The 26,615-nt window shown below is 39.4% G+C and overlaps 1 protein-coding gene across 4 annotated transcripts in view; it reads right to left on the bottom strand.

Moving 5' to 3' along the window:
- metap1d (methionyl aminopeptidase type 1D (mitochondrial)) overlaps window positions 1–26,615 on the bottom strand; it is a 129,030-nt gene that overhangs the window by 57,325 nt on the left and 45,090 nt on the right. For all 4 annotated transcript variants that reach the window (XM_078403947.1, XM_078403951.1, XM_078403949.1 and 1 more), the window contains exons 2-6: window positions 24,893–25,053; window positions 23,726–23,875; window positions 21,150–21,298; window positions 18,143–18,185; window positions 16,717–16,880 (exon numbers count right to left, since the gene is read on the bottom strand). In XM_078403947.1, the coding sequence (XP_078260073.1) occupies window positions 16,717–16,880; window positions 18,143–18,185; window positions 21,150–21,298; window positions 23,726–23,875; window positions 24,893–25,053 (667 nt within the window). The remainder of the gene's footprint in view (window positions 1–16,716; window positions 16,881–18,142; window positions 18,186–21,149; window positions 21,299–23,725; window positions 23,876–24,892; window positions 25,054–26,615) is intronic.

The following is a 26,615-nucleotide window of genomic DNA, read 5'->3' as shown; positions in this document are numbered from 1 at the left end:
TTTCTTTCTGCATACCGTTTCTTCAGCACGCTTTCTGCCACTAAGAAGCCATGTCCTCACATATTCTTCGGGGTTGAATTTTGACAGAGGAGGTCCCACCAACTTAATAAATAGAAGAGTTGAGAGATGATCAGTTTGAAGTCTTGCACGTTGTGGTGACATGCAGAAATTCATGCCACTGAAGCTTCTTTCACATTCTGCTATTGATACCGGAATTGTATTTACAGCCGTTACCAGCTGCTGAAAATCTGCAGAAACTATCTTCCCTGTAGATTCCTTGAATTCTCTGAAGGCTCTGACACAAAGCCGACCATTTAAGCCAAATTGTTCTGCCATTTCTTCTACATCATTACCCCCAAAGGCAAAAAGTGAATCTTCTGGAATACTGTTAATATCTAAATATTTCGACTTGTTAATTAACTTTTTACTTTTATCATTGGAAGCTGTTCAAGCAGCCTGGATTTCATATTATTGACCAAACTCCTCAAACACTGTTGTCTATGTATAGTAGGCACTTTACCAGCTCTCAAATTTATTCCATTAAATATCATCTGGCTTGTTGCTTTCTCCACTTGAGTATAAAATTTTCCTGGCTTCTCTATTTGACATTCAAGAACCTTGATAGTTCGTTTAATTTCCTCATGTGCTTTACTAAGTATACAATTTCGGTTCTGCAGTTCAAGTGACAGTTCAGACAACTCTAGCAAACTGTCCATCAACAAGCCCAAATTATTTACAAAAGCTGATGACTCTAATACTTTTCTCAGCCCCTCGTACTTTGCTCTCTCTGCACTAGATCTTGAAGCATCACAGCGTGCTTTTCCAAAATGCTCCCAAATAGCTTTATAAGACTGCCACATTGCCTTTACAGTATGGTAAGACGAAGCAACCCATCTCACACTGAAAACACGACCAATTTTCAACAGTTGACAGTGAAGAGCCTCAGCACATGCAGTTAACTCATCCTGATTCTCAGGAGACCTATGATATAAGGAATACAATTTATCACAAAATATCTGAAAATGATTCAAACTTGCAACTTCATTTATAGCATCACCTACACTGAGTTCAAGCCTGTGACCGGCACAGTGCCAAACAGTTCCATTAGGGAAATCATCAAGAAATAGTTTTGCAACCCCTGCATTTCGTCCTAACATTACTGATGCACCATCAGTTACAAGTGATATCACATTTTCTTTTAGGTACTGTATTGAAAAACCACCTCTTTGTAAGCAACTTAGAAGCCCATCATATATAGATTTTGCATTTGCACCAAGTTTCATATGTTCTAGGTCAAAATAGACTGATATAAGTTGGGAAGATTCACCAACTGCTGCTCTACTAGAACAGTTTTCCCCATTAATAGTAGTAGATTCATCAATCATAACAGACATTTTAGATTGTTTTGAAATTATATTTTCCACCACTGTCTTTCGCATCTGGTTCCCTATGTGGTGAGAAACATCTGCACATGACTTACGAGAGTGTAGAACATATCCTAAGTCGATGCCGTTTCTTTCTTGCAGTTCAATATCAGAAGACATATTTGTGTAGGGCCTACTTTTGTGTACAATATTATATACAGTTCTAAAAACTCGACCTGTTTTGGTCCTTTTTCAGTGACATATACACTACATTTTCGATTGCTTTTTTTTCAGCTGTTTCATTGATTTTTTGGCATCTGATATGAGCTTCACTATTTTTGTGCTTCAAAATCTTTTTTCTTAAACTCATTAACAGTTTTGCTTTGTCATCACTCACTCCTACTACATTAACACTGCACCACTCACGAGACAAATGAATTCCTTGTGTTCGTTCAAGTCCAAGATGACACTTGCTCCATACACATCCTAGTTTTCTGTTTTTAACAATTAGCCAGGGATATTCTTTCTTTTTGTTTAAGTACTTTTCTTGTGTCCAACAGTCTGGAAGATCACATTTTTCAATATCTTTTGAAATGTCTTCACATGCAGCATCAGGCGAAACAGCTGCATCAGTTACTTTATCATTTTCAAGTAATTTTGCCTTTTCTGGCTATGTTTTCATTATCATTTATTTCTTCATCGATCTGAAGACGATGCCTTTCAAAGTATCTCAGTATGCTCATTTTCACAGGGGTACACAAATCTGAAATTTGGAGATGTTTGATAGTGATTTGATAGTGATATATAATAAAATTTGATAGTGATATATAATAAAATATTTCCACTTGCACTATTGTTTTGCTGAATAAAACCACCCACAATAAAATATTCACCACTCAAGATTTAGGCTGGAAAAAACTATTGGTACTACTTATTTAATTTTCTTCCCATCCATTCTAATTTAATTGAAACAACTGAGGCACAGCGGCGGAGAGGCACACTGGCAGAGCGGCAAATAAAATAACGTGGAATAATAAAATAACGTGACTTTACCAGAGCCCATGCTCGCGGTTCGGTAGCCTTGACAGTGAGTTTAAGAAATTCTCCCTTGAATTTTATTAAAAGGAACGCGGTGTCATTAATACATGGTCAAAACACAATTACATTTACTGAGGAATGTGGATCGATGTATTGATGACACATTGTATAACTACCTGTTAACTACTGGCTGTTAATAAGTGCTAACAGTGGCAGTTAACAAATCGTTTTTGTCTGAGTTGAATAAAGTGATAAACGACTTGAATCTTTCTACAGTACTCATTAAACCCGAGCTGGAAATTGAAAACTAGGGGAACGCCGTCCCCCTGCATACCCCCCCATTTCCATCACTGGGCAAAACAATACTAGAGGAACAACACCTCTACATGGGTAGTCTACAACCCAGTGGTACGAACATTGAATTTTCCTTTGGTGTGTTTCCCCCTACCCTCCTTCTGATCCTCACCAGTCCTCCCATTTGTGTCCCCTTTCCCAAACCCAGCTTCCGCTCCAGCAGCCATTTTCATCCGTCTCTGCTTCCTATTTCCATCCACCAACTTCACACACAATTCACCCATTTTTTAAACTACAATGCTTTTTATTAAATCTCAAAATAAAACCTTTTTGGGTATTAACTTGAAAACCAAATGTTTATGCAAAAGAATATTAGAACAAGAAAAATGTTGGAGTAACTCAGGCAGCACCTCTGGAGAAAAGGAATAGGTGACGTTTTGGTAGACTGAGAGTCCATTCAGCTCTTATTCCCTCTGCCATTCAATAAGAACATAGAATTTATTTAACCTCTGTGCCGCATTCCCGTCCCACATCCATAGTCCTTGATTTAATATACAATTTTTTTTTAAAACATAACCTAATATAAATTCTTCTTTTTGGGCAATTCGAATGAATAAAGGATTCTTCGGGTTTTGGTTCACTTGTAAGTGGTTTGATTTCATTGATATTATTTGATGAGCTCCCAATTGTTTGCAGAAAGCATTGTGTAGTTACTGTTATTTTAGTCATTCATCTTAACTGTTGCTGACTGTGCACAGCTGATTGGAACCTAAGTGATACAGAAATGAATGGTTCTTTCCTTGCTCTTTTCAATGATAATTGATTAGTCTCTCAGCAAATCGACAAACAATATGTTTGCAACATGATGAGAAGAAAGTACAGATTTCATCACAAAATGTAATAATAAAGCAGCAAACTTTCAAATGCATTTCTTTCCTTGTTATCTTAAATCTATATATACAGGAAAATAATGCAAGCATACATCCAATTAATAGACAATAGGTGCAGGAGGCCATTCGGCCCTTCGAGCCAGCACCGCCATTCAATGTGATCATGGCTGATCATTCTCTAATCTGGAAGAGTATTGATATGCCAAATTAAGGACTTCCTTGGTCGACTTGAATATTGCAAGCATGATCTCAGTACCTTTGGATCTAGAAATTACAATTTTTTCCAGAAAATTACTAAGAATTCAAAGCGTCCGATAGCATTTATAAGATGTTGCAATGCTTGTTTAAAGAGACTAGAAGTTATTAGTGGTCATCTTAGTTATAGAAAGGGGAAGTAAATAAATCTTCAGGAAATTTGTTGAATATTTAAAGTGAATTATAATTTACTAAGAACTCCATGAGGCAGTTAGTAATGTTCTGCGTGTGAGACACATCAAAGCGACTAGGATTCAGAGAAACAATTGCTAATTAGTTAACTGAGATTGAGGAAATAGGTTGTGAAAAGAAAACAGGAATGATTGAAAATAGTACTGTGCGGGTGATGGGTGGAACTCTGTAAAAATCCCTGAATGTTTAAAAGCTTGGTAATTGATGTGAAGGATGCCTTTAGCATAATAATATAAATTATTTTGAGAACCTCTAGCAGTACAAATGTGTGTTTAGTTTTAGACAGAATCAACAGCATTTGCAGTGACCAGATTAAATGGATAGGGCGAAGAAAAATAGATGGGTTTTTACAGTGAATTGCTACAAAGTAGATATTTTGGAGCAAGAAATATTTTGACACAATGAATGAGTACTATTTTATATAAATCTCAGAGCACCTGTTATTTCCTGGAAATCTCCCATCCGAGCATTAACGCAGCATGTTCAGCTTTTAAAGTCAGGCATAAAAGGCTGGTTTGTAGCTGGTAGCATCAGTGTCAGGCAAGAGTAGCTGCTGTTTCTCTAGCCCACCTATTTACTGTATTCCATCAGTGCATTTATAATCATCTTAAATACATTTGGTAACAATACCCTAACCAGATTTTTCTTGAACCCTTTAGGGTCGTCGTTTCAACATCCAAACCAGGAATACATTACCCAATTATTAAGAACAATTTTTGTTCAAAAAAAACACTTCGCTGTTTTTCTGTTAACAGATTTTTCATAATTTTAAATTATATCCTCTGTTTAAATTCTGTGTAAAGTTTATATCTTAATCTTCCCTTTTCTGTTTCCAAGTGATTACTGAATATTCTGGTAAGCAGGAGTACAGATGTGAACACAACGCCAAATATAGTTTTAAAATGAATGTCACAGGTACTTTCATCCTAATTTCCTGCTTGCATTATAAGAATATTTCCAAATGGTTTTACAGATTTGTCTGCTAAATCCCCAAGATCTCCTCTCTCCTGCTCCAATATACCAATTACATTCCCAATTAACAGCTAATACACAAGAAACGTTTTCAAATCTGAGGTACATTTCATTGATTTTAATTCTGTCTCATTTCTCTTCCCTCACTGAGCTTATCAAGATACTTTTGAGATTGTTGACATTTGTATTCATAATCTGCTACTGGTCCCAAGTTACTTTCTTCTGTGCTCGTTTGGCTGTAATCCTTTTTTGATGATTAAAAGCAGCAGGGGCACTAATAAAAAAAATCTCCCAATCAGAAAATACTAATTCATTATTATTCATTATTTACTGATCAACCATTTGTCAAACTATTTGCATCTAATGCATTGGCAAGTCAAGTCCACTAGTCTGTTATACAGGTTGGGTTAAACGTTTTCCTGAAATCCACAATCTCTTCCTGGCTGCAGGTCTATAATTTCTTCAATGAAATATAATAAACTGAACATACATGAGATGAACTCTACTGAAGAGCAACAAAATTTATCTATCTTGACCTTCAAGTATCCACATGCACCCATGGAAAGGTACAAAAACTATGCAATAAGGCAAATGGAAGATCTATCTTGATGGTTGGAACAGTATAGAGCAGGAATAGGCCCTTGACCTAAAATGTCCATGCCACACATGATGGCAGGTTAAACTAATCTCCTCTGCCTGCACATGATCCATATTCCTTCATTTCCTGCATATACATGAGCATATCTACAAGTTTCTTATATGTCACTATTGGATCAGTTTCAATCATTCTAAGCAGCATGTTGCAGGCACCCACCATTCTATGTGTAAACAACAGCCATTGCACATAGAAAAATCTCCTTTAAACTTTCCCCCTTCCTCATTAAAGCTATGCCTTCTAGTCTTTGAAAGTCAGGGAGACTACTAGTGTCCCTGAGGACACTTTTAAGGACACCTGTGCTAGGTGTGTCTGGATGCATCTCCATACATACAGCATTAGGGAACTGGAGCAACAGCTGGACGATCTCAAGATCATCCGGGAGACCGAGGAGGCCATATAGCGAGGTGGTTATGCCTAGGGTAGGGGCAGAAAATAGATGGGTGAGCACTAGGAAAGCACAGAATACTGGAGTCCTCTTTGGCCATTCCACTCGACAATAGATATGCCCCTTTGGATTCTATTGGGGGATGGGGGGGGGGGGGGGGAGTCCAGTCAGGGAAGGGTAGCAACAGTCACGTCTGTGGTATTGAGCCTGGCTCCGAAGGCGGTCAGGCCGAGCAACAGCGATAGGAGACTCTTTAGTTAGGGGGACTGACAGGAGATTCTTTAGCAGCAAACAAGACTCCAGGATGTTGCATTGCCTCGTTAGTGCCAAGGTCCAGGCTGTTTCCGAGCAGCTGCAGAACATTCTCAAGGGGGATGGTGAGCAGCAGGAAGTTGTTGTGCACATTAGCACAAATAGCATAGGTAGGAAAAAGGATGAGTTGCTGTGAAGTGAATATACAGTAAGGAATCAGGCAAAAGGTTAAAAAGCAGGACCCTGAAGGTAGTCATCTCTGGATTACTCCCGGTGCCATATGTTAGTGAGGGTAGATAAGAGAGATAGGACAGACAAATGTGTGGCTCAGGAGTTGGTGCAAGGAGCAGGGATTCAGATTTTTTGACCATTGGGATCTCTTCTAGAGCAGGTGACATGCAAGAAGAACATGTTGCATCTAAACTGGAGGGTGACTAATATTTTTGAAGGGAGGTTTACTACTCGGGAGGGTTTAAACTTGGCAGGCACGGGGGGTGGGAACAAGAGTAGTAGGCCAGAAATTGGAAGGAGTGATAGGAAGGTAGGGATTAGGACCAGTAGGTCTCAATAGGACAGGCTGGGAGAGGTGAAGGAATAAAGTGACACTGTTGGGCTGAAGTGTTTTTATTTCAATTCAAAAAGTATTGTCGAGAAAGCAGATGAACTTAAAACCTGGATTGGTACTTGGGACTCTGATGTTGTGGCCATTGCAGAAACATGGTTGCGAGGGACACAATAGGCAGCTCAATGTTCTGGGGTTTTGATGTTTCAGATTTTAACAAGAGGGAGGCAAAAGAGGCAGAGGAGTTGAGCTACTAATCACGGCAGCACTCAGAGAGGACATACTGGAGGGTTCGTCCACTGAAGCGATATGGGTAGAGCTTGGAAATAAGAAAGGTGCAAACACTCTAATGGGATTGTACTATAGATCCCCCCCAAAAGCAAGCAGGAGATAGAGGAATAGATACGTTGACAGATTAATGAAAGATACCAAAGCAACAGGGTTGTCTTAGTGGATGCGTTTAACCACCCCAATATTGACTGAGATTTACTCAGTGCCTAAGGTTTAGACGGGTAGAATTTGTGAGGTGCATCCAAGAGGGTTTCTTGAAACAGTATGTGGATAGTCCAACCTAAGAAGTGAACATACTGGACCTTGTGTTGGGAAATGAACCTGCCGATGTGACTGGTGTTACAGTGGGAGAGCATTTTGAGGATAGCGATCACAACTTCATAAGCTTTAAGAATGCTTTGAATAGGGAGAAGGCTGGACCTAGGCTGGACCTTGTGGCAAGGTACTAAATTGGAGCAAGGCAAAGTGCAATGTATTTGACAGGAGCTCGGGAGAGTACTTTGGGAGCAAATATTATTGGGTAAGTCCACATCTGACATGAAGAGTCATTTAAAGGCCAATTCATCAGTTCAGAACCAGCACATTCCGGTAAGGAGGAGGGAAAAGGACGGCAAAGTAAGCGAATATCGAATTGAAAGAGGATGCTAATTTGGTCCAAAAGAAAAATGAAACCATGCAAGGTTTAAGAAACGGAATCAGATAGGGCTTGTAGAGGAATATGAAGAAAGGAGGGGGGCTTCAATGTCGGGAGCCACGACCGCCCAGACGTGCAGCAACAGCGGCAGCGTGTTCGCCCGCCCCGGATCGCGGGGCTGGGGTCGGCCCGCTGCGGACCTTCCACCGGCCGGCGCGGCCTGGAACGTGGCAACGACACCAGCCTGACCGCGGGAGAAGACAGCAGGGGAAGGGAAAAGACATTCTGGCCTTCCATCACAGTGAGGAGGGGACTGGAGGAGACTCACTGTGATGGATGTTTCTTTTTTTATGCGTTGGGTGGGGTTGTGTAATTTGTTTGTTTTATTGCTTTTATTATTGGACTGTGGGTGACTAAATTTCGTCCAAAATGATGACAAATAAAGATATCTTGAATCTTGAAATGGACTCACACTTCGCTCGACCTGGACCCTTGGCGTGACAGCCTCACAGTAGGTCCTGTCCAGGAAACTTTCGCATTCCCGGATGGCCCTGAGGTCATCCAGCTGCTTTTCCAACTCCACCACACATCCATTCAGGAGCTGCACCTGGACACAGTTCTTGCAGGTGTAGCTCCCAGAAGCTCCAGCGGTGTCCCTACCTTCCCACATCCTGCAGGAAACACACTGCACCAACTTATCGGCCATTACTTTATTGTCTAAAAACAAATCAGGCTCAAAAACAAGTGTAACCTCCTCACCTCAGCGTCCTCGCCGAAGACTCGCAGCCAAAGACTCGCACTTTTCTCACAGGGCACTAAGACTCGCAGCCAAAGACTCGCACTTTTCTCACAGGGCACTAAGACTCGCAGTCAAAGACTCGCACTTTTCTCACAGGGCACTTCCCTCAACAGGGCCGCACCCCTTGTTTATATCAGTCACTAAATTGCATAATTGGCCAATTTACCAAACTTCTAATTTAATTGATCAGCCAATCCACGTACTCACTTCTATCCTGCCTTCCTGACGAGCTTGGAGGTTTGCGCTTGACTGATTCCCTGCTAGCGTCCCTTTGGCGCTCTTTTTAAACTGACTTTTTACCTTCAATTAACACTTACTTGCTTTCAGCCAACGGTCGTCCTTGCTCCTGCTCTCCCAACCTTATGAGTGTCAATAGTGGGAAATATTTGAGCTTTGTTACACCAACAACATTGGCAACATGCTCTATATGTGGGGATCCTGTACATGACAAAAATTAACTGCCAAGAAGAAAAGAAAAAAACAATAGTTAAGATACATGTAGAAGTCAATTCCACAGGGATTGGTTATGCAGGCATTTGGATGGGCAAGGTCTGATAAGGGATAGTCAGCATGGTTTTCACGTGGGAGGTCGTGTCTCACAAATCTGATTGATTTTTTTGAAAACGTGACCAAAAAGGTCGATGAGGTGAAGGCTGTAGATGTTGTGTACATGGCTTTCAGTAAGGCATTCAACAAGGTTCCACATGGTAGGCTTCTCTGGAAGGTTAGATCGCTTGGGATCCAAGGAGAGATCGCTGAATGGACAGCAAATTGCTCCATGGAAGGAAGCAGAGTGTGATGGTGGAAGATTGCTTCTCAGACTGGAGGCCTGTGACTAGTGGTGTGCCTCAGGGTTCAGTGCTGGGCCCGTTACTGTTTGTCATCTACATCAATGTTTTGCAGATAGTGAAGATGATTGTGAAAGATTGCAGCAGGATCTGGATCGATTGGCCTGGTGGACGGAGGAATGGTTGATGGAATTTAATACAGAGAAGTGTGAGGTGTTGCATTTTGGGACGTCGAACAAGGGCAGGACCTATACAGTAAATGGTAGGCCTCTGGGTAGTGTTGTACAGCAGAGGGATTGAGGAGTACAGGTGCATAGTTCCTTGAAGGTATCGTCACAGGAGATAAGGTGGTCAAAAAAGCTTTTGGCATTTTGGTCTTCATCAGTCAGAGTATTGAGTACAGAAGTTGGGTGGTCATTTTGCAGTTGTATAAGACATTGGTGAGACCGCACTTAGAATACTGTGTTCTGTTCTGGGCACCATGTTATAGGAAAGGTTTTGTCAAGCTTGAAAGGGTTCAGAAAAGATTTACGAGGATGTTGCCAGGACTAGAGAGTGTGAGCGATAGGGGAGAGGTTAAGTAGGCTGGGTCTCTATTCCATGGAGCACAGGAGGATGAGGGGGGTATCTTATAAAGTTGTACAAAATCATGAGAGGAATAGATCGGGTAGATGCACAGAGTCTCTTGCCCAGAGTAGGGGAATCGAGGACCAGAGAACATAGGTTCAAGGTGAAGGGGAAAAGATTTATTAGGAATCCGAGGGGTAATTTTTTCACACAAAGGGTGGTGAGTGTATGGAACAAACTGCCAGAAGAGGTAGTAGAGGCAGGGACTATCCCATCGTTTAAGAGACAGTTAGACAGGTACATAGATAGGATAGGTTTGGAGGGATATGGACCAAGCGCAGGCAAGTGGGACTAGTGTAGCTGGGATATTGTTGGCCGGTTGTGGGCATGTTGGGCCGAAGGGCCTGTTCCACGCTGTATCACTCTATGACCCTATGACACAAATTCATACCACTGCAATGAATCTAACTGGATGAAAGAAACCTCTAGAATTGGTTTGGCTAGGTAGTAAGTAAACAACATAACAAATACTTCATCTGTAGTGGACTGGTTACTTTCTCTAAATATAGCTTATAGTTGCTACCTTCCCCTGCAACCGCCGGAGATGTAACATCTGTCCCTTTACCTCCCCCCTTGCCTCCATCCAGGGATGCCTGCAGTCCTTCCAGGTTCACGTGCACCTTCTTTAACCGCATCTACTGCATCCAGTGTTCCTGATGTGGCCTCCTTCTCATTGGCAAAATCAAGTGTAGACTCAGCGACCATTTCACCAAACACTTGCACTCAGTCCGTCAGGACCTACCAGATCTCCTGCTGCTAACCATTTTAACTCTCCTTCCCATTCCCAAACTGACCTATCTGTCCTAGACCTCCTCCATTGCCAGAGTGTGGCCAACACAAACTGGAGGAACAGCACCTCATATTCCGCTTGGGTAGTTTACAACCCAATGGTATGAACATTGAATTCTCCAATTTTAGGAAACCTTTGACAAAGAGATAAGGAAATCTGTGTATCATATTATCAGAGAAATAAACTGAGCATTTTTCAGCATTAAAAAATATGGCAGAATTCCAAGCAGGAAATGTGTTCTGTGTGGGAAGTGTAAGAAGAGTGGGGTAAACAGGTGCCCTGCAATATGGGGCTCAAAGTAATGGTATTACTATTAATCATCATCAAAATTGACAGTTAATGAAATTTCTGTCAAATGCTTAGAATCTTTCTGCTAGGCATTTCAAATCCATAGCAACCTCGGATGTTTATTTTATTATGATCAAGATGTCTGAGTACATTAGAGATTGTGAGAAATAAGATGTGTGTGATCATTCTCATTTGAATATGTCCATCCTGAAATGCACAAACGATTCTGTTATCCACTGTAAACAAATCAGCAAATGATAAAAGCATAAAATCCAACTTTAGATAGTTCCTCTGTCCCTCTCTTCCCCTCCTCCTTCCCAGATCTCCCTCTATCTTCCTGTCTCCACCTATATCCTTCCTTTGTCCCGCCCCCCTGACATCAGTCTGAAGAAGGGTCTCGACCCGAAACGTCACCCATTCCTTCTCTCCCGAGATGCTGCCTGACCTGCTGAGTTACTTCAGCATTTTGTGAATAAATACCTTTGATTTGTACCAGCATCTGCAGTTATTTTCTTATAAAGCATAAAATAGGGTTAGTCCCAAATTGGAAAATCTAGAACTAAAATGACCACGAAATGTTATATGATAGATCAGATTTTGTCACCATAGAAGGAATGTGCAACTTTCCCTTAACAGTAAATAATACACTTACTCTAAATTGCATGTTTCTGTGCTATACACAGCTCTATGGCTGCATGCATGTGATTAGTTGCATCTCACTGCATTTCCATCAATGTGAGATGAACTGCACTCTCTTGATAGACAGTACAACAATTCACACCAGATCATTAGCACAGTCATTAGAAGCCTCATTAAAGTGTGAGTAATCTGTTTGGAAATTGGAGTAAAGGCTTAAGAAACTGAAGCTTGCACCAACAGGATACTGAGTTAGTAGAAAGAGAGTGAGTTTTCTATAATGTTTCCAAACAGCATGTGGATGAGGCAGCAAAGGAGTAAAGGGAAGAGCTCAGAAGCATGAGAAAGAACACAACATTTCAACGAATTGGATGTTCAAATTTTCAACAGCTGAAAGACTGAATGTTGGTGTTAGGTAACTCACAACAAGAAAGATCACTTGTATCACTTGAAAATAGCACCACCAAAACAGAATGACAACTCTCACCCTCCAGAATTTCAAAAAATGTTGTTTTAATCCCCTGCTTTGCCATGCTCCATTTTGTCTTCTCACTCGATTTATTAGCTGATATTTTTTTCTTTCTACAGCAACAGCTGCACGTTGACTTCAAGAGAACCTGCTCGTTCCCACTCCAGAGAATCTGCTCTTTCTCACTCCCCTGAGTTCTGCCCCATTGCCTTAGTCCAACAAATGCCTAGCTATGACTATTAAAATATTTAATCTCCTTCATAAAGTAAACATTAAAGTTTACACATTTTCAGTGAAGAGGTGCTGAGATGGCAATTGATGGTTAGATTTGTTTGGTTACATCTGACAAGGACTCAGTACCACAAAGAAGTGCAGTGTTTTGGAAAATGCCAAAGTTTACAATAATGGAGAATCTAGTTAAATAAAAAAAATGGCTTGAAAGTTTTGTAAAAATGTCAGTACAGGAATTTTGCATGAGTAACAGTAAAATTAAAGTCCTGCACTTGCGCACTGCAGATCACTATTATCATCCCAACTATGCTTCAACAATACGGTCTCTGGCACTGTAAGGCAGCAACTCCACTGCTGCGCCACTGAGCCGCCGCTTCAAGGTAAGAACATATATAAATGGCTAGGAGAGTGGTAACAGGGTGGGTACCAAACAACTTTGGGAAAATTTTGGATTATTATATTATTTTCCAATACCCAATAAAAAAGACACAAATAGAAATACAAATACCTATCTGATACACTGATATGAATGTGACCTTAATTGCCAAAGGCTTTATAAAAATATGACAGTACATCTCTATATATAATAGCATTAAAGTTTATATGTAATAGAGTAAAATATGTTTAAAAAGGAGCTCACTTATTTTTCTCCCCTTTATCATATTAATTTTAAAAAATTGCAATAATAATTCTGTAACCTTTTCCAAAAGTATTAACAAGGACAAAATCATCTAGTAAGCCCTCAAGGAAGTATCCTGGCACCCACCTTGTTCATTATCTATGTTAATGACGAGCCTATCCATCCCACCACCAGGAGTTTCATTTATGCAGATGACCTGTGCATTACAACCCAAAGTGCTGACTTCCTTGAGGCAGAAGCTACTCTGTGTGAGGCTTTAGTCAACCTGTCCTCATACTACAAAGAGAATCACCTGAGAGCCAATCCATCTAAAACTCAAGTCTGCGCCTTGCACTTGAAGAACAAGTATGCAAATCGAAGGTTGAAGATCATATGGAATGGAGTCAGATTGCAGCACTGTGACAGTCCAGTCTATCTCGGTGTAACTTTTGATCGACCTCTGACCTATAAAGCACATATCACCAAGCTTAAAGAAAAAGTCAGTTCCAGAAATGCTCTTCTTAGCAGCTGAGTACCTCAAAATGGGGAGCAAATTCTAGAACCATTCGATCAACAGCTCTGGCTCTCTGCTTCTCCACTGCCGAGTATGCCTGCACAGTATGGGAATGCTCAGCTCACGAAAGGAAGATTGATCTTGTGCTAAACACAAGCTGACACTGCATCAGTGGATGCCTGAAACCTACCAAGACTGACAACATCTACCTCCTCTCTGGCATTGCACCTCCTAGAATCAGAAGAGCTGTAGCCAGTCAAAAAGAACGTCTCAGACAATCAGAGGATGAAAGACACCCCCCCTACATGACCACCCTTTGCTACCTCAGCGTTTGAAATCACGCAGAAGTTTCCACTCTTCTGTCCATCCCCTGTACTGCAGTGCATCGTCCAGAAGGCTCAAGCTCTGGGAAGAGAGACTAGAGAAATCTCCGGAAGATACTCACATGGCAATCGATCCCTCTGAGAAACTCCCACCAGGTTCCGACCAACCGTGGATAACCTGGCGCAGTCTCAACATACTACGGACAGGTGCAAATCGAACATGCTGAAGTGGGGATATACTGAAGATGCAGCAGACTGCGAGTGCGGTCAGGGCCTCCAGGCTATGGAACATCTCCTGAGCTGTGACATACTGCATGACACATGCACTGTAAAGGATCTTGCAGAGGCCAACAACGTGGCACTAAAATTTGATCGCAATTGGCAAACAGCTGTGTGATGACACGAATAAATAAATAATTCTAGAAAACTATAATAATTGGTTGAAAGTCAATACCCAGCAGTTTTAATTTTTGTTCTTTTTTTTCCTTATTGAATAAATCAGTACCATGCATTATTGCAGAAGGGCAAAACCACAAACAACCCGTGTAAGTTAAAACAAAGATTTACAAAAAAATACCACTGCATATTTCAATTGTAGAATCAAATGCATTTTTTCCCAATAGAAAATTAACACTCTTTCAAAGGAGGCACCTTGAAACAGAATAGGAACCAACAGCAGGTTGAGGTATCTGAATGTGGTATATGCTGCTTTATGGTAAAGAGTTAACTTGTAGATAAAAAGGGAAGGTATCCAGCAGCCACTTGAATATGAGATTTTTTTTTGTTCTCCTTTATGCATACTGAGCTATCCATTATTAGTCCTAATGATGGAAAATTGTAGTGTTGATACAAATCTTTTTTTTTTTAAAGCAGTGGGCGGGAGCTCCATTTGTTAGTAAGTTCTTTGTGACTGAAAACTGTGGATTGTACATCTACACTGCAGAAAAGGCTGGATGCTCTTTCCATAGCACAGTTAATTACTCCTACTGTGACCTTGCTGATCTGCAATGTTCCCCCCCTGCATTTCATCTGCACGCCTGGTTCTGTGTGTGCTTGGTGTCAGAGAATATGAAAAACCATATAATGAAAGCAGTTTCACGATGGAAAAAAAGGCTACTGGAGTTGCACTTGGTACAAAGGAGGTTCAATTATATGAGTAATTGTGATAATTTAGTCCATTCATGTACCCTTACTTGATCAAGAATGAGACTCACAAAGGAAAATTACTTTAACAAGAAAGTAGAGCGAGGGGGGAATAAAGATAGGAGGAAAGAGAGAGGGGAGGGGGTGGTGATGAAGAGAGAAAAACAAGATGGAACAAGAAAATAGATATACAGAGGGAAGGAGAACCAGGCACAGTACAACAGAGATGTGATAAAAGCTGACGTGCAGCTGTGTTACACAATTAAATTCAATTTTTTTTAAGCAATTGATGAATGCAACTACTGCAAATGTGCCTCAGTTAGCTATCATTTGTTGTTCCGTGACAGGAAAAGGATAATTACCTCTCAAAGTGAATCAAAAGACTGACATGCCCTTTAGACACAGTCATGAATGCAGAGCTCGACAGAATGCTTGAATAAGAATTCTGAACGTTTTTTTCCCTTTATTACTGAGCAAATTTTGTTAGATATAATGTACGAACACCACCAGCAGATGCATTAAACCCTGGGAGTTCTAAGACACCAAGTAGCTTTATCTTTTAACTCGTGCAGTCTGGAAAATTAAATGACATTTGCAATTCATTTCTATTTCATCCAAGAATAGTTTTATTTAGACTAAATTTATTTCCTCCCAAGACCAATATTATCCAACTGCTTTGGTGGCAGATTAAATGTTAATAACTGTAATAATGTAGTTTCAATGTATGCTCCTAAAGCCTACATAAGACATTCATTTGCAACAGCATAAAATTCCCAATCATACTGGTGTCCGAATAAATGAAAATCAATTAGTAATATTGATTACTAATTGATTACAAAAAGAAACCATGGCTTCTGTGAATTTTCTGGTGTTTCAAGATTGGAGAAATGTTGGCCAACTACATAAATAACAGAGATTATATAACATTTAGATGGTCATAGATAGATTAGATAATCAGAGTCTGTATCTCATGGTAGGGGTGTTTAAAACCCAAGGGCATAGGTGTAAGATAAAACAAAGAAAGTTTAAAGGGGATCTTAGGAGTAAATATTTCACACAATGAGTAGTTGGTATCTGGAGTGAGCCACCAGAGGAGGTGGTGAAGACAGGAACAATAACAACTTTTAAAAGGCATCAGGACAGGTACTTGAATGACCAAGGCATGGAAGAATATAGAATTAATGCAGCCAAGTGGGATAAGTATCGATAGGTTTGAATAAGAATAGGTTGGCAAAGGTACAGTGGCCCAAATGTACTGTTTCTATGCTGTACAACTCTATGACTCTAAGTCTGCTTGAAATCATTTCCAATCTTAACAGTTTTTAAATCATGATCTTTGCTGTTCTTTATTAAGAATGTTGCCTCCCCTTTAATATGCGAATGTTATATATTTTGTAGGCTTTATTTTACTTTATTAATCAGCAGTTACTTTTTCAAACATGATTTGGTATAAAGCAAAGAAGTCCATATAAGCAAATAGTGAAAATAACCACAGTATAAGATATCTACTCTTTTTAGACATACTTTTCTTATTCACCCTAGATAATATCAATTCCTCAGAGAATAACATTACTCAGTTCAAATACTTCTAGCAGATAGAAATAATGAGCAATGTCATAAAACACACTATCAACTTTATTCCACACCACCAATGACCTCAGACCCATTAGATTTCCCCTTTGCCTGTCAGTACAGGACTTACCTGATTGTGTTTCCAATTACATTCAGTGGTGCTCCTGGCCTACAAACAGCAATTGCTTCATTTCTGCACCTTTTAGCAACCTCCACGAGCTTTTGCCCAGATTTATCCACATTTCCAACCAGAAATGTTTCAGAAGTGTCGCCATGGTATCCATTATAATATACCTATTCAACCAAAGATTAAAATAGAGTAAAAATAAATTCCCATTAATGCTTTCTGTTCAATTGTTTTTAAGGTACTAAAATTGATTACAATTCCAGTAATAATGTTCAAGAGACACCTTCAAAGATTGAAATGGTAGGTTACGCATGGGAGAGAAGAGCAAAGTACATTGTTCCTTACCTTTCTTTTCTTTTTTCTCACCAATTCATAGACCTATATACTTAGATCTAAATCTAAATATTTATCATCAGTTCTATATTAAAAAGCTTTACATGGTATCACTGAATGAGAAATGTTGAAAGTTACACAATCAGTTAGTCCTTTTGCATATTTTTATTTTTTAAGTTATATTCTCATAATCATTTTATAATTTACATTCTCAAATTAAGTGCTTCCATGTTAGATATTTGTGTCTTTGATATTAAATGGACCACTATTCAAAGGAATCCATTTATTTTCATTGTGGATATATTAGCACACGTATATTTGTACAGGCATTGCATTCACATTATTTTAGAAAATCACAAAATAATTTTATAACAGGTTTAAGATTAAAAAAGCTAAGCTGAAGTTAGATAACAGGACCGATTTAATATTATCATCTAAGTGCCTAGCCAAAAGAAACATGCAATATAGAAGAGAGCGAAGTTTAATAAACAAGGCAGGATTTTTTTTCCATGTCCGCCCAACAGATAATTTTAATTGCATTACATTTGGAGCAGGATACCTCAATCAAGGCTTTAATAGATGTGAAAGATATTGGTAGCAATAGTATTACAATCCTAGGAGAATGACATATGCAACCCATTGCTGTCACTGAAGCCTATAATGACAGAGTATGATAATCACAGACCCCACTCAAAATCAGCAGGAAGAGGAAGATCTGACTCTGTAGAGTGAAGGAAAAATGCCAGGCTTTTACATATTAGCTCATCTCTTACATCCATTCAAAGAAAATTCCCAACACTGCAATGCTCAGCATTACTGCATAGAGGATCAATAACTATTATACCTTATGAAGGGGATAACATAGCAGGGGTGAGATAACATAGCTTCTACCCTGCATTAATCATGGTGCATGTAACTTACACACAAACCTTTTGACAAATTTGGTTGAATAAGTAAAAAAGGAAGGGGAAGGAAGCTGCTGTTTTCTTTGCCCACAAATAATTTATATGACATTTGCATATTCATATTCCCAATTCTGTTATCGCTGGGAATCAAAATGTTGATTTTTAAAATTATTCTTAGATGAAATACTTACTGTGACATCAATGTTGATAATATCTCCATTATAAAGAGGTCGACTGGAAAGAAAAAAGAAATATAAGAGGGACATTTTATTAATCAGCATTATAGAGTAATTAGATTAATAAGTGTGGATTAGAATGGCCCAGCAATTATTTGCAACTTTAAACTGCTCATTTAACAGGTGTTAGCATTATAGTAAATTGTACACTACCTAAAACAATCCAAACTGGGGGCAACTTTTGGTACCATCAAAATAATACTTTTTGTAAGGCATGGCTCTACATCGTTTATGCATGGGGGCATTCAATAGACAATAGGTGCAGGAGGAGGCCACTCGGCCCTTCGAGCCAGCACCGCCATTCAATGTGATCATGGCTGATCATTCTCAATCAGTACGCCGTTCCTGCCTTCTCCCCATACTTCCTGACTCCGCTATCCTTAAGAGCTCTATCTAGCTCTCTCTTGAATGCATTCAGAGAATTGGCCTCCACTGCCTTCTGAGGCAGAGAATTCCACAGATTCACAACTCTCTGACTGAAAAAGTTTTTCCTCATCTCAGTTCTAAATGGCCTACCCCTTATTCTTTAGATTTTTTAGATTTAGATTTAGAGATACAGCGCGGAAACAGGCCCTTTTGGCCCACCAAGTCTGCGCCGCCCAGTGATCCCCGCACATTAACACTATCCTACACACACTCGGGACAATTTTTACATTTACCCAGTCAATTAACCTACATACCTGTACGTCTTTGGAGTGTGGGAGGAAACCGAAGATCTCGGAGAAAACCCACGCAGGTCACGGGGAGAACGCACAAACTCCGTACAGACGGCGCCCGTAGTCAGGATCGAACCTGAGTCTCTGGTGCTGCATTTCGCTGTAAGGCAGTAACTCTACCGCTGCGCCACCGTGCCGCCCCTTAAACTGTGGCCCCTTGTTCTGGACTCCCCCAACATTGGGAACATGTTTCCTGCCTCTAACGTGTCCAACCCCTTAATAATCTTATACGTTTCGATAAGATCTCCTCTCATCCTTCTAAATTCCAGTGTATACAAGCCTAGTCGCTCCAGTCTTTCAACATATGATAGTCCCGCCATTCCGGGAATTAACCTAGTAAACCTACGCTGCACTCCCTCAATAGCAAGAATATCCTTCGTCAAATTTGGAGACCAAAACTGCACATTCAATTCTCTGAGAGCCATCTGAGCATGCCATTCAAACATGAAAATATAATCCAAGCAAAATAAACACGTTTTTATCAACAATGCACTGAAAATATTAGGACTACTGAAAAAAACAAGATAAAATAATAATGTCTATGCTTTTTCATCCTATTGCATGGTTAAAAGTTGAAAGGGTTTAATATCAAATTAAACAATACTTTATAAGGGGGCACGGTGGCGCAGCGGTAGAGTTGCTGCCTTACAGCGAATGCAGCGCCGGAGACTCAGGTTCGACCCTGACTACGGGCGCCGTCTGGACGGAGTTTGTACGTTCTCCCCGTGATCTGCATGGGTTTTCTCCGAGATCTTCGGTATCCTCCCACACTCCAAAGAGTATGTAGGTTAATTGACTGGGTAAATGTTAAAAAAAATTGTCCCTAGTGTGTGTAGGATAGTGTTAATGTGCGGGGATCGCTGGGCGACGCTGACTCGGTGGGCCGAAGGGCCTGTTTCCGCACTGTATCTCTAAATCTAAATCTAAAATAAAACATCGCTCATCACGAGAATTCAGGGTCCCTATCACTTATCATAATACATTTCTGACAAAGTAGTAACTATCAATAAGTTTATATTGTATTCTGTGTTGCTTAATGACAAAACACTGAAAATTGAGTAAAATTCTAATTATGCTTCCTTCACTCAAGCTGCACATGGCCCTGATGAGTCCATTGAACATCTCATTTACATATATTCAACTCAAATAATGCTCCCAAAACTGAAAAAAAATTAAAACTGAAAAGAAGCAAACAGTTTGTTAGCCATATGACTACATTTTCTATTCCATTCTAGCAATGGCGATGCAATAACTGGACCTACATTCCCAGTTTATTTAGCATTATATACAAATAAGGAAGATTTAAATGTTGCCAGGAGATCAACCTTTCCGTGATGGAGTGTTTAAAACAAATCTGTGGTTAAGAAATCTGCGTTACAGGAATCACACCTCAAATTTTCTCAGAACATAATTTCTGTCGGGTTATTGATATGTTTTTTCTATGTCATGAAAATAAACAGATTTAACTATGAGGATGAGGATGAATTTCTTCAGCCAGAAGGTGGTAAATCCGTGGAATTCATTGGCCCAGATGACTGTGGAGTCATTGGAAACTCCATTACAAAAATAGATTCTCGCCTAAAACAAAATGCTATTGTCCAAATTTCATATGTTGTTACAATTAATAGTCAGGAATATTTTTTTAATATTTTACCAAATTTTATGCCCAATTTTTTTCCCCAGGGTTGCAATCAGCCATGTCTTGGACATCAATCACGTTCTGGAGTCTCCACACCAACATTAAAAACCGTGACCCGAGGAGAGATTAAAAAGCCAGATTTTGTAAAAAGCCAATGTGTGGGAAGTAAGTTGGAAAAATTCCCCTCCAACTCCTTCACACAGTTCTCCAACTTCTTCAAAGCTGGTGGTTCAATATAACAAGATGAGAACATGGACAATTCTAATAGATAAAAATCAAAATAGGAAAACAATATTACAGAGTGTAAATAACAGATGCATCAACATCTGAAATATGAAAGGTTAATTAAAAGGAGAATTTTCATTTTAAAAAATGGTCTAAAAACATGTTAAAACTGTCATGCTGGTAGAAAAGGTCAGTGCGAACCAATAAATTTATGGTTTGAAGAATGCATTGATCACAATTCTTCATAAATTAATGTCTTCCAACAGTCACATTTTTTATTTGAAAAGGATTCAAGTAGTTTACAAATTATTTGCACAAATAATATATTACAGAATTGCTGGTACAGGGTTACTCCTATGGATAAATTGTCGTAAACAAATACCTGTCAGGTATGCCGTGACACACCACATTGTTCACAGAGGTGCAAACAGACTTTGGAAAACCTCCATAACCCAATGGTGAAGGATATGCATTATTTCTGATAGTTTCATTATGGACAATGTAATCCAACTGCTCAGTTGTCAGGCCAGCCTAAAATATAAACAAAATGCACTAAAAGAAATCTGCTTTTAACATATTTCATACTAGTTAGGATTATACAAATATCACTCTTTTTACTGATTAATAAGACTGGGAAGATATACTGAAACATTTGAAACTACTTCTTTATATGTTACAATAGTCTATACTATAGAATATTGATTTGTTGCACAGGTAGTCTTTATAGGAGGATACCAAATACAAAGGCTGACAGGTATTATAAAAATAAGTGGCACCTTATTTTTCTCCACATGAGACACTAAAATATAAATGTGAAAATGCAAATCAATTGCAAGAAACAATTAAAATTAATGCCCGTAGCTTCTTTATTATGTGTGTTACATTATTGAAGGTGGTATTACTAAACATTAAAGCACATTCATTTTATAACTTGGCAACTGATACCTAAAGTGAAACCAGAATCTTTCATTCAGACCGCAAATTTATAACTTTAGCTGCACATTTCCTACAAGAGGAATTGATTTCCTCTTGCAGTGACGAGTTTCGTTTACATCTATTTGAAATTTTTTTGCGATGAGTTTGAAGCCACAGAATCAAATGAATGGAGTTTTTACATAGTTCATTTTGTAAAATGAATAGTAGTAACAGGATCGTTCCGAGTCAGCATGGATTTACGAAGGGGAAATCATGCTGGACTAATCTTCTGGAATTCTTTGAGGATGTAACTAGGAAAATTGACAGGGGAGAGCCGGTGGATGTGGTGTACCTTGACTTTCTAAAAGCCTTTGACAAGGTTCCACATAGGAGATTAGTGGGCAAAATTAGAGCATGTGGTATTGGAGGTAGGGTACTGACATGGATAGAAAATTGGTTGACAGACAGAAAGCAAAGAGTGGGGATAAATGGGTCCCTTTCAGAATGGCAGGCAGTAACTAGTGGGGTACCGCAAGGCTCGGTGCTGGGACCGCAGCTATTTACAATATACATTAATGACTTGGATGAAGAGATTAAAAGTACCATTAGCAAATTTGCAGATGATACAAATCTGGGTGGTAGTGTGAACTGTGAGGAAGATGCTATGAGGTTGCAGGGTGACTTGGACAGGTTGTGTGAGTGGGCGGATGCATGGCAGATGCAGTTTACTGTGGATAAGTGTGAGGTTATCCACTTTGGTGGTAAGAATAGGAAGGCAGAGTATTATCTGAATGGTGTCAAGCTAGGAAAAGGGGACGTACAACGAGATCTGGGTGTCCTAGTGCATCAGTCACTGATAGGAAGCATGCAGGTACAGCAGGCAGTGAAGAAAGCCAATGGAATGTTGGCCTTCATAACAAGAGGAGTTGAGTATAGGAACAAAGAGGTCCTTCTGCAGTTGTATAGGGCCCTAGCGAGACCGCACCTGGAGTATTATGTGCAGTTTTGGTCTCCAAATTTGAGGAAGGATATTCTTGCTATTGAGGGCGTGCAGCGTAGGTTTACTAGGTTCATTCCCGGAATGGCGGGACTGTCATATGTTGAAAGACTGGAGCGACTAGGCTTGTATACACTGGAATTTAAAAGGATGAGAGGAGATCTTATCGAAACGTATAAGATTATTAAGGGGTTGGACACGTTAGAGGCAGGAAACATGTTCCCAATGTTGGGGTCCAGAACAAGGGGCCACAGTTTAAGAATATGGGGTAGGCCATTTAGAACTGAGATGAGGAAAAACTTTTTCAGTCAGCGAGTTGTGAATATGTGGAATACTCTGCCTCAGAAGGCAGTGGAGGCCAATTCTCTGAATGCATTCAAGAGAGAGCTAGATAGAGCTCTTAAGGATAGCGGAGTCAGGGGGTATTGGGAGAAGGCAGGAACGGGGTACTGATTGAGAATGATCAGCAATGATCACATTGAATGGCGGTGCTGGCTCGTAGGGCCGAATGGCCTCCTCCTGCACCTATTGTCTAAAATTTGAATTCATTTAAACATGAACCAGCATATAACCAGCATATAACTAAAGTAATGAGAATGAATGTGTGGGTCAATTGGGAAGTTTTCATATGCCTTTATTTGGATTTGCACGTAGATCTGCTTAATTCCAGAGTAATTATTGGCATGGTAAATATTTCAGATCATCTATCTATCATTTTGGACAGAAAAATCAGTGACACTAAAATTCACTTCGACACTTAAAAAGGTTCTCCGTAAAAATATGGCCTTGTTTTATGTAATAGAACTGATTCAAAGAACTGTCAAAATCCTATTCCCTTATAAATGAAGTCTTGTTTGTAACCTGAAACCTTTTCAAATATAATTTAACTGCAAATTAAATGGGCTGTTAAAATATAAGCGTAGGCTTATGAAATTAAAAGTTTAACTTTCACAATTATTACCAAGAAGGCAGATGAGGCATGATAATGTGGCCAAAATTGTTGAAATGGTCCTTTCTCAGTTAACCTTTGGAACAACATACATTACCTTTAAACTCCTTCCAGCAAAGAGGAGGACTTGGCGGGCCAGTTGACAAGCTTGTCGAAGACCCTGAATCTGATCTTCATCTTTAATTTCGATGTAGTCTCCCCAGTCTGGTATAATGCCTGTCGTCACATAGTCTGGTTTCTTTATGTGCTTGAAAAAAAAGATTGAAAATGAAGATGAGAAGGCTGGAGCGTGACAATGGGATCATTTTCTCAAAAAGAGACTCCTGCTTCATGGCAGTTTGCCCTGAGTGTTCTGGTGTCGACCCTTCCTGAGCCATCAGACAAACCCCAAGGCTGCCGCAATATTTCTTCAAATGCCCTTTTGAACTTAACATTGCCCACTTCTAAATTCCTAAGAACACTGATAACTCAAAGGACTAACAGGAATAGCAGCTTACTGTTTTTAGCCCTTGGTTGAACAAGGCAAATGGAACGAGCTTATTTACTTTCTTTAAAGAAATGGCGAAACATTTATTAATTTTGATGAAGCATATGGCCTTTTAACCTACATTTCCTTTTGACAAAATGAATTATTCATTGTAGCTTAAATATGTAAAATGCAAGTACTAAACATGAAAGCGTGCCTTAGCTATGTGGTACAGAGACAATGCCACTGAAGCCAGGATCTTTTTGGTTACAACTTCAAATAACTGATTACAAAGAGACTCAACTAAAACTTTATAAATAAATATTATAACTCTGCATTTGACAGAAACATCCTTTTGCAACATGGTGTGTTCCAAGTTAGTTTGAGAAGCCACCTTCACTATTATTTTAATTACATTTAACCATAGAAGTATTGTGCTTCATATCATAAACATTGCTGGTACAGCAAAATCTGTTTTTTTCCCCAAATATACCTTAAATTGGATGTTCTTTAATGCAACATTCAAATATTAATTATCTGAATGAGAAACGTTGATTTCCTGCACCATATGCTTGTCTTCAAAACCATTACCTGTTATAAAAATCCACTCTTTTCCACCTAATATCCCAGTTCTATATCCTTTCTTGACCTTAACCACAATTACCTATTGAGTCTTCATCATTATTTCTGCTTAACTTGTCACATCTCTCATCTCACCTTAACCTCTCTTATAGGTAATAACAAAATCAGCAGGGAGTTGTGCTGAAAGAATAATACTGTAAGTCAATAGCACTGTACCTTTGGTACAGGGTAAGGCGGTCCAACAATAGCCGGATGGACGACTCGGTAGGAGGCATGTTGCCAAAAGATACGTCTTATAAGCTGAACCCCAAATGGTTTGAGCGTGTGAGCAGTATGGAATTGTGATGAGGAAACTCTGCAACAGGCAGGCACGCATCCTGTCGACACAAAAATGAGATTGATTGCAATTACCAGCAGTTTGCAGTATTTCGTCTAGTTAAATCAAAATACATTTTTAATGTATCAACGCAAAAGCTTCAAATATATAAAAACAGTACAAGTCAGGCCAATAGTTAGATAGAGGGCTCAGACCAAAGATTGGTAAAAGGACTACTGGATATTCACTACTACAAACCTATCGACTCCCACAATTATCTGGACTACACTTCCTCCCACCCTGCCTCTTGCAAAGACACTATCCCTTATTCTCAATTCGCCCGTCTCCACCGCATCTGCTCCCAAGATGAGGCTTTCCATTCAAGGATATCCGAGATGTATTTTTTCTTTAGTAATTAATGGCAACAAATGTCAAAGGCAATGAGGTCTAATGTGGGGGAGGGTGTAGCATCAGTGTCGACGGATGAAACCAAGTGGTCATTTACCTCTACAATGTATTTCTGAAAATAGAGCTAATATCAGCTGCAGTACTTAATTTAACCCAGTCTTAAATATATCACACAAAACTTTATAAAGCATTTACAGAATACATTTCTAACCCCTATCCAGTTATGTTGGTCGATGACATGCTCTTTTTTTGCCAATATTCAGCTCAGTTTACAAATACAAAGTAAGAAAGCCATCTCAAAATGTCACACAATTTGGGGCATACATTTGCACCCACTTTTCAATCAATTTTACAGAAGTAGAAATGTATGGGTTTCAAACTAAATATGCCAGAAAATCAGTATTTCTAACATTCCTTCAAACAAAAAGAATACACCATTGGATTCTCCTTAGCAATTCCAGCATTCCCCTTTATTTCAGTTTTCCAGCAATTGCAGTACCTTGTACCGTGGAATTTTACTTTTTGAATAATTAAGGTCCTGGCCCACATCAGTTTTAAAGTAGGTTATGCCACTCAGTGACCACCCTTTCTGGTTCAAAATGTCTTGTCAAGTACTTGAATGAGCACGGCCAAGAGGGACATGAAATGAATGCTGGCAAGTTGAATTAGTATAGATAGGCCTGGTGCTCAGCATTGACACAGTGGGCAGAAGGGCCTGTTTCTGTTATTCAACTCTATTGCCTTTAATATCCACTGCCATCTGCATCCACACCTATCCATTATGTTTTGCTACTTCCATCTAATGTGCTGCATTGCCCAAAAACCTTTACCCATAATAATGGTTATATTTTCAGCCAAGTTCTTAAAGTTCAGAGCCACCCACTAGAGCTATATTTCTACCTATGCCCACTTGATTTCTAGAACACTGTTGCTTTGTTGAACATGCACCATAATGCGGCTGCAATACCTGTTCTATGCTGTCAAATACATGGATTTGCTTACATAGATTTGTATTGATGTTTTCTAGATCCACATAAGACGGTGCCTCCAGGTCTCTGCCATTCATGGAAATAGAATTATCAGTCCAAAGCGCTGGATTTACTTAAAAATAAGTTCAAGCAGAATTTCTCCTGCTGACTTAATGGTTCACCGACATCACACAATGACTGGTATGAGCTAATGCCTGCAATAACACACTGCAGATTTTCAGGTCTT

This window comes from Rhinoraja longicauda, chromosome 8 (genome assembly GCF_053455715.1).
Source record: "Rhinoraja longicauda isolate Sanriku21f chromosome 8, sRhiLon1.1, whole genome shotgun sequence".
Classification (NCBI taxonomy): domain Eukaryota; kingdom Metazoa; phylum Chordata; class Chondrichthyes; order Rajiformes; family Arhynchobatidae; genus Rhinoraja; species Rhinoraja longicauda.
This window is presented reverse-complemented; position numbering and strand designations above follow the sequence as displayed.